Source organism: Carlito syrichta, unplaced genomic scaffold, assembly GCF_000164805.1.
Source record: "Carlito syrichta isolate Samal-C Ts95f unplaced genomic scaffold, Tarsius_syrichta-2.0.1 Scaffold316508, whole genome shotgun sequence".
NCBI classification, from domain to species: Eukaryota; Metazoa; Chordata; class Mammalia; order Primates; family Tarsiidae; genus Carlito; species Carlito syrichta.
Window position 1 is genome coordinate 62793 of NW_007260604.1, and position 9499 is coordinate 72291.

General features: G+C 42.9%; 1 protein-coding gene across 1 annotated transcript in view; it reads left to right on the forward strand.

The window, feature by feature from the left end:
* Window positions 1-9499, forward strand: part of STON2 (stonin 2) — a 151722-nt gene that overhangs the window by 2742 nt on the left and 139481 nt on the right. The window contains exon 2 of the mRNA XM_008074618.2: window positions 1982-2266. Within this exon, the coding sequence (XP_008072809.1) occupies window positions 1982-2266 (285 nt within the window). The remainder of the gene's footprint in view (window positions 1-1981; window positions 2267-9499) is intronic.

The following is a 9499-nucleotide window of genomic DNA, read 5'->3' on the forward strand; positions in this document are numbered from 1 at the left end:
TCAAAAAAAAAAAAAAAAAGTGACAGGCTCTAGAGTCAGATTGCTCGGGCTTCAATCCTGCCTCCACCACACATGAGTGATAGGCCCTGTGTAGACTATTTATCCTTTCTATGAATAGTTAGTTACCTGATCTGTACAACAGGGATAATCACAGTACCTGTCTCACAGTTGTTGTGAGGATTAGGTGAATCAACATGCATCAAGCGCTTAGAGCAATGTCTGGCATGTGGAAAGAGCTCAGTGTTGTCATCCTTGGTCATAATGAAGCTGGATATATTGACTCCCAGGGGCCTGGTGCTCAGGGATGAAGGTCAAGGTAAGACCTGGGAGATAGTTGCAGAGCTATGTCAGTTGGTTCTGTTCTACTGCAGCTCCCGGTGCCAGATGAAATCATCCCACTTAGGCCAGGAACAGTGGCTCATGCCTATAATCCCAGCACTTTGGGAGGCTGAGGCAGGGATTGCTTGAGGCCAGGAGTTTGAGACCAACGTAGGCCACACAGCAAGACTCTGTCTCTCTAAAACAACAACAATAATAATAAATAAAAACATAAAAATTAAAAAACTTAAAAATGAAATCATCCCTCCTACATTTACCACACATGGACAGTGTGAGTCTGCAAATGTGTTGTCCAATGTGGTAGCTGGGGCTACTAAACCCCTGAAATTTGGCAAGTCTGAACTGGAATGTTCTGTAAGTGTAAAATACCTACACTGAATTTCAAAGACCTAGTTAAGAAAACATTAAATAGCTTGTTACCAATTTTTGTATTGGTTCCATGTTGAATTTATACATTTTCAACATACTGTGTTAAAATATGTATTATTAAAAATAGTCCCTCCTGTTGCATCTTACTTTTTACAATGTGACACGAGAAAATTTAAAATTGCGTAACTGGCTCACTTTATTTCTACTGCACAGTGGTAGTCTAAAGGCTTTGAATATATTCACATGGACTGCTTTGTTGGCTGGCAATAGGAGAAAGAATTTTCATACTAGTTCTTTGATTTTTTTAAAGTTTTCATATAGTAAAATTGACTTCTTTTGGTATACAGTTGATGGATTTTAGCACATCTAGATTTGTGTATCTACCACCATAATCGGGATATAGTTTATTTTCAGACAAATTTTTTGAAGGCTGTTTAATTTTCTGGAACCACTAAAGTGATACAGCACCAAAGGAAGAGTCTCTGTGTTACTTTCAGCTGGTTATGCCAGGTTCGTACCTGGTGGCCCATGGATGTACGTAACTTTGTACAGAGTTTGAAATTTGAATTTTGAATGTCTTCAGACAGAAGTTATTCACGGTCTCCATCAGTCCCTATTGCCTTTGACTTTTTCCACTTGATTTAAGTATGTTTCTTGCTTGTCCTCTGTAAGCACTTTCCTTTGTGACCCCCAAGCACTGGAGTAGATGCTGGGATAAGAATAGTGAAGGCCGGGCTCCGTGGCTCAGCCTATAATCCTAGCGCTTTGGGAGGCCAAGGCGAGTGGATTGCCAGAGCCCATGGGTTCGAGACCCACCCGGGCAACTTGGCAAGACCTTGTCTCTGCAATAAATCAAAAATTAGCCAGGTGTGGTAGCACGTGCCTGTAGTTCCGGTTACTTGGAAGGTTGAGGCGGAAGGATCGCCAGAACCTAGCAGGTTGAGGCTGTGGTAGCTGGGAGCATGCCAGTGCACTCCAGCCTGGGCGATGGAGTGAGACTCCAACTCAAAAAAAAAAAAGTATAATGAAGAAGACTCCTAGCCCCTGCCTGCCTGGACACTGACTGGAGACTGCTGAGGTCTAGCTTTTACCCAGGATTAGGGAAACAGGCCTTTAGCATAGAGTCTGATGGGTATAACTGTTTCCTCTATCCCCACCTGCTGTAATGGCACATCCTGTATCACTCCCTGCTCATCCTTATTTTTTGCCTGCATGAGACAGTTCTGGAGAGTGGTCTTTTTCACAGTATGGTGATATCTGGTATCTGTTTCAGGGGGCACCGAAGAGCACCTCCCAGGACTGTCATCTTCCTCGGACCAGTCCGAGAGCTCTTCGGGAGAGAACCAGGTGGTGGATGGAGGCTCTCAGGATCTTTCCCACTCGGAGCGGGATGATTCCTCTGAAAAGATGGGCCTCATCTCTGAAGCGGCCTCCCCACCAGGGAGCCCCCAGCAGCCCTCACCTGACCTGGCCTCCGCCATCAGCAACTGGGTTCAATTTGAAGATGACACACCCTGGGCCAGCTCATCACCTCCTCATAAAGAAACAGGTGAGACAGGTGGGAAGCTGGGAAGTTTCCACTTTGGGTATCTCTCAGCAGGGGTGCCGTTCCATGAGAGGTCTATAGGGCTGCCAGGATTCTGTTTTACCTGCTTCAGAGCCCTGATGCATCAGCCACTTAGGAGGGAGCAGACAGATCTCATTTGGTTTAATTCTGTAACTCATTTTTGTTGACATGTGCATTCAAAAGAACTTAGGTGTTCTGGAACATTCCAACCTTTTAATCTTGTCCCTAGCTCTTGACTTGCGTTTGAAAAAAATGCATAAAAATTTATCTGTTAGGGATTGACATTATATTTACCCAGCCCCTAAACTGTGATCTCCTCACATGGAGAAGTGAATGTCTCAAAGTGTATACCCCCGACTCTCTCTAAAGGAGGCACTGGTGGGACTTGTTAAAAGTGAATATTCTCATACTCCAGACCGCTTGAATCCAGATCTTCAGGGGTGGGGATGTCATTGATGGTAAAAATCTTCTTTTGTGGCGCTTCAGTGACCAGAAGCTGCAGGGGCACTTGGTGAAGCCATAGGAGGCCATCTCCACCCTGGTGAGCTGGCTGTTTATTTTGTTGTGACTGGATAAGCTTTGGAACTGTATTAGTTTTCTACTTGCTGCTGTAACAAATGACCACAAATGTAGTGTGAGCTTAAACAACATGAATTTATCGTCTTCCTAGTCTATATTTCAGAAGTCCATCATGGGTGTTCCTGGGCCAGAATCCAGGGGGTAGCAGGGCTGTGTTGCTTTCCAGAGGCTCTAAGGGAAAATCTGTTTCCAGGCCTTTTCCAACTTCCAGAGGCCGCCCACATTCTTGGAAAATGACCTCTTGCTCTGACTCCAGAGCCAGGAATGTTGCTTCTCTCTGTGTTTTTCTTTTCAACTCACATCTTTCTTTGACTTCTTCTGCTTGTCATCCGTTAATGACCTTTGTGATTACTTTGGACCCAGCAGGATAATGACCTATCCCACAGTCCTTAACATAATCACATCAGTAAAGTCCCTTTTGCCATGTAAGGTGACATATTCACAAGTTCTGGAGAGGAGGACGTGGACATCTTGGGCTCTGGGGGGCATTATTCTTAGCAGCAAAAAGCAAGATTGGCATATTTTTCTGTTGATGGAGTAAATGTTTTGCTAGTTTAAAACTTTTTTTAAAACTGTTTCCTTTGTTTTCCAACATGTTTTCAACACCAATAAGAATGATATATTTTTTTGAGCCAGTATCTTACTTTTTGCCTAGGCTGGAGCACTGTACCACTGTACAGTCACAGCTTACCACACACTCGAACTCCTGGGCTCAAGCAATCCTCCCACCTTGATCTCCTGAGTAGTTGGGACTACAGGCATGCACCACCATGCCCGGCTAAATTTTTTTTGTTTTCTTGTAGAGAAGAGGTCTTGATCTGTTGCCTAGCTGGTCTTGAACTCTTGGCCTTAAGTAATCCTCCCGCGGTGGCCTCCCAAATGCTGAGATTATAGGTGTGAGTCACCATGCCCAGCCAAAAATGATTTTATGGAAACATAAAACATAATTCTATCATATAACAAGTGTTTCCATTTCATATATAAGCCTCACATTTCTCTGTGAATTGCTGGTGAAAGCCCTGACACTCAGAGCAGTGTAGAAGGAGTGTCAGGTCCAGACAGGTTTCCGCTGCTGAACACCTAACACTGGCAAGCTCCAGGCTGAGCATTTATGCATGTAGGAAATAGTTGCTGAGCACTGGGCAGTGAGCCAGCACAGACATATAGACTTATGTTTAATAAAGCACTTTACTGCATACTTCCTCTCTCAGTTTCTGTGCTCCATGCTTTGTCTACATCATCTCATGTATTTATAACCATCATATGAGGAAGTATTCATCTTTTATTCATATTACACATGATGGAGATTGAGACAGACAGTGGCTTGGGAACTGGCCCCAGGTTGTATGCTTGGTGGTAGCAAGAGAGCTTCAGCACCAGGCTGGTCCCATAGTCTTGGAGCAACCCAGGGATACGCTGTGCTATGCACCTCACTCTTCCTGGGGCTGCCGCACTAGTATCCTTGGCCCTCTAGTATTTTTGGTTACGTGAGAGGCAGGAGAGGTGAGAATAGGAGGTGAAGGATGGGCACTGTGGCATTTCTCCATTCAGTGGCCCTAAATTGGCCATGCCTGCAGGTCATTGATTTTGTTCACGTCATTCTGATTCTTTCATGTCTTGTTCATACTTTACCTTTAGCCACAGAGATTTCCTGATTGCTCCCGACTGTTTCTATTGTGATGGGCCAGTTTGCATCAACTCTTCACTCATTTTTCAAGACTAATTCTGGAGTTAGTCGTAATTATGATAGTTTTGATATATTGTTAAAGCTTTATCCTTTAAGGCAGCAGTTCACAAAGTGTGATCTATAAGCCGGACTTGGTGACTCGGCCTGTAATCCTGCGCTTTGGGAGCCTGAAGTGAGTGGATTTCCTGAGCCGCGGGTGTGAGACCCGCCTGGGCAACTGGGTGAGACCTCATCTCTACAATAAATAAAAAAATTAGCTGGGTGTGGTAGCGCGCGCCTGTAGTTCCAGCTACTTGGAAGGCTGAGGCAGAAGGATCGCTGGAGTCCAGCAGGTCGAGGCTGCGGTGGCCGGGAGCGTGCCTCTGCACTCCAGTCTGGGCGACAGAGTGAGACTCCCAACTCAAAAAAAAAAAAAGTGTGATCTATAGAGCCCTGGGGTTTCCCAAGACCCTTTCAAGTGAACTTTGAGGTTAAAATCATTTTCATAATTATCCCAAGTTGTTATTTGCTCGTTTTACTGCATTGACATTTGCATTGATGGTACAAAAATAACAGCAAGTAAAACTTCTGGTCATTGTCTACTCATAGTGAAAAAGTCAGTTTCACTTAACAATATCCTTGATAAGGTAATAAAAATTAGTTTTTTGAAACTCTTGATTCTTGAGTATGTCTTTTTAATATTTTCTGTGACAGACTGGGAAATATATATAAATAATTTTTGCCCCATTCCAAAGTATGATTGTCTTGAAAAATGCTTATCTTGAAAAAAACTGAGTTTATATTTTTTAATTTAAAAATCAATTTAAAAATGAAAAATTTTTTTAAAAAATCAAATAAGCAAAAAGAAATTTTTTTTTTTGAGACAGCATCTCTATCACTCAGGCTGGAGTGTAGTGGTGACAATCATGAATTATCACAGCCTTGAAATCCTGGGTTCAAGTGATTCTCCTGCCTCAGTCTCCCAAGTAGCTAGGATTCTACAGATGTGTACCACTGTTCCCTGCTAATTTTTCTGTTTTGTTTTTTTTTTATTTTTTATTTTGGTAGAGACAAGGTCTCACTTTGTTATTTAGGCTGGAACAATTCAACAATTCTTTATGAAAAAATATTGATATTTTAAAGTAGTATTCAAATAATACTTGCCTGAGCCTGTCACACTTGATACCCTAATTTCTGCCGTGGTTTCAATAAAACTTTATTTACAAAAGCTTGTGAGCCAAAGTTTGCTACTTGGATTTTGATTGATATTTTAAATATTCCATTGAAATGTTATTTTGATTAGTGAGTTTTTTTTTTTTTTTTTTGGCTCCCCTCCCCACTTACATTTTACACCCAAGGCAAGTGTATCACATACCTTAGCCTAATTCCAGCCTTGCCATGTTCTAAGACTATGAGATTTATTGATATTACTAGAGAATTAGTCAATAAATGACAACTTTGAGATGCATGAAAGCATAATTTTGGCTGGAAAACTTCTCAAATTTGACTAATTCCATCTGTTTCCATGTGTGAAGATTTAACTCTCTGCCTCTAGCCTGTGGAATGGTTTCCCAGCAGACCTGATGCCTCGTCTGAAGGCAAGATGCAGGGATAATAAGCTAAGCACAGGACAGTTCCACCTCAGGCAATGCTTCTAACATGGAAGCCCAAGAACCATGGAGGACTGCGCAGAGCATCAAGTGGGTAAAGAAAATGGTAATAAGTCCTAGGGCCTGAGTCCAAATTTCCTACCAGTACCCAGCTTGACCCATCAATGAACCTACTAAATAAAAGGCTACAAGGTACATTCCAGTTACCCAAACCCACCTCTGCCACACAGCCAACTCCCTGAGGGTTTCCTCTTATGGACTGTGTTTAGCAATCAGGAAGAGTTGTTGGCAGAGCAAAGGACAGGCAATACGAAGGAGAAATGAGACTGTAGCCTTTCAGCTTGGATAATGCAGACATTCCCCAGGTTAGATAGTTGTTCCATTCTTGAGGCTGTTGGGCACTTCAGCTTCTAAATTTGAATCCAGAATGTTCGATTGGCCAGGCATGGTGGCTCACATCTGTAAACCCAGCACATTAGGAGGCCAAGGCAAGAGGATTGCTTGAGCCGGGGAGTTCAAGACCAACTTAGGCAGCATAGTGAGACCTCATCTACAAGAATTAAAAAATTAGCCAAACGTGGTGGTATGGATCTCTAGTCCCAGCTTCTTGGGAAGCTGAGGTGGGAGGATCACCTGAGCTCAGAAGATTGAGGCTGCAGTGACCTGTGATTTTGCCACTGCCCTCTATCCTGGGTGACACAGTAAGAACCCAACTCAGAAAAAAAAATGTTTGGTTACATGTGCCATATATTGCAATAGCACCACTTATGTAACTGCTGGCATTACACAGAAATAACACAGATGTATGCAGTGAGTATCCTCACAGTGAGAGACAGTATTACTAAGACTCCTTGCAGTCACCACTTCCTATTCTGTTCTTTCGGTGATACTCAGCTAGATAATGGCTCCCAAAGGCCTCAGGCCATTGTCCCTAGAACCTATAAATGCTCTCTTATTTGAAAAAAAAGGCCTTTGCAGATGTGATTAAGGATTTTGAAGCTGGGCACAGTGGCTCACGCCCTGTATCCCAGCACTTTGGAAGGCCGGCGTGGGAGGATTGCTTGAGGCCAGACCAGCCTGGTCAACATAGCGAGACCTTGACTCTACAAAAAATCAAAAAAATTAGCTGGTTTTGGTGGTGTGTGCCTGCAGTCCCAGCTACTCAGGATGCTGAGGTGGGAGGTTCACCTGAGCTCAGGAGGTGAGGCTACAGTGAGCTATGATTGTGTCATTGCACTCTAGACTGGGCAACAAAATGAGGCTCTGACTCAAAAAATAAAAAAAAAATAAAAAGAATTTTGAGATGGAGGGGTGATAATCCCGGGCCCTAAATATAGCCACATGCATCCTTATAGAAGGATGGTGGAGGGAGATTTTGTTTACACAGAGGAGAAAGCAATGTGAGTATGAAACAAAGATTTGATGATGCTGACCTTTGAGTGATGAAGCCACAGCCAAGGAATGCTGGCGCCAACAGAAGCCAGAAAAGGCAAGGAACAGATTCTCCCTGTGGAAGAATTGTGGTCCTGCTGACATCTTTTTTTTTTTTTTTGGTAGGGGTCTTTGTCATCCACTCTGCAGTGCAGTGGTGCAATTATGACTCACTGCAGCCTGGGACTCCTGGGCTTAAGCAATTCTCCCTCCTCAGCCTCCTGAGTAACTGGAACTGAAGGTGCATGCCATCACACTCAGCTATTTTTTATTTTTATTTTTAGAAGTAGGTCTTGCTATGTTGTCCAGGCTGGTCTCGAACTCCTGGCCTCAAGTGATCCTCTCACTTCAGCCTCTCAAAGTGCTGGTATTACAGGCGTGGGCTTCCATACCCAGCCTTCTGCTAACATCTTGATTTTTGGCACAGCAATTCTGATTTCAGATTCTGGCCTCCAGAACCACAGGAGAATAAATGACTGTTGTTTTAGGCTGCCAAGTTTGTGGTAATGTGTTGCAGCAGTCACAGGAAACTAACATACTAAGTCTGTAAAATCTTAAAAGGGAACCCTTCACATAGAAGGCTGAGGATAAGTCAGTCTTGGTTAGGGGTGCATCTGTAATAGAGCAGGCTGTTTGTTTGTTAGGCAGATGTGTGCAGGCCACTCTGCTTTATCTCCAGGCCTTGTAGCCTTTATCATTTATTTATTCATTGAGTCACCCGATAGCTATGAAGCATTTTCTCTCTGTGCTTCTGCTAGGTGTGGATTTTCTTTTCTTTTCTGGTTTTTTTTTGAGTCAGAGTCTGTCACCCAGGCATTTTTTTTTTTTTTGTACTTATTGTGGAGAGGAGATCTCGCCAAGTTGCCCAGGCTAGTCTCCACCTCCCTAAGTGCAGGAATGAGCCACTGCACCTGGCTAGGTATGGATTTTCAAAGACATAGTGTAGTGCTAAGAATGTAACAGACGTTCTTTGGGCTTCTTTCTGGATTCTCAAGCAGAAAACCAGAGCCCTACCTGTGCACCTGTGGTTTCTTCCATCTGCCTCCAGTTGATTGTCTTTCAATGACTGCATGTCTTTCTTTTAAGTTTTCCATTTCATGGTAGCTGAGAATTTGGAACTGGTTCTGAAGAAGTGAAGAAGTGAATGTCGGGAGAATTGCTTGCCTGCAAGTCTCATTTTATAGCAGGTGCATCTATTGCCTTTTCCTGCAAAGGATTAAAATCAGAACTTAAAGCAAAAATCCCTGGTTATTTACTTTCAGGACTTCCAAAGCTCTTACTCAATTTTACCCTGGGTCGGTGGTGCCCACTTGGAGAAAAGTCACAGCTAGGTGACCCACTTGTATAAAATGAGTTGTCACCTGGTACTTTTTAGTCTAGCATGACAACATCAAAATGATTTGTCCATTAATTTCTTATTTAGCCATTCCAAAAAATTGCTTTTCTTAGTTTATTTATTTCCATCCGTCATATCCTGGGTCTGTTTTGCCTATAGCTTCATCCATGTAGATCAAACAAACTCTTTTTAGCATGGATAACACACACATGAAATGGAACTGGGGCAAGAGACACATTTGATGTGCTGTGCTTGAACCTGCAAACATCTGGGCTCTTTGGTGAAATGTGGAGTATGCAGTGTGTCTATGTGCATGCAGGAGACAAGGTCTAGCCAGAAAAAAAGAATCTGAGGAAACATTTTTGGCTTCAGCCATCCTCCTGGTCATATCAGTATCACCAGAGCAAACTGACTTTTTCCTGTATGTAATGTATAGTTATGGTGTTCAGTTTCTTCCCTTTTTTATTCCCCATTTACTTCTGTTAAGTGCCCAGGCATGCTTCTGTCAAGAGAGAGGGAAAGAGAGGGGGAAAGCATTTATCTTGGTAACTTTCTTATATCCTTTTAGGAGAAGGTCATGATCTTGGTCTAAGATAAATAGG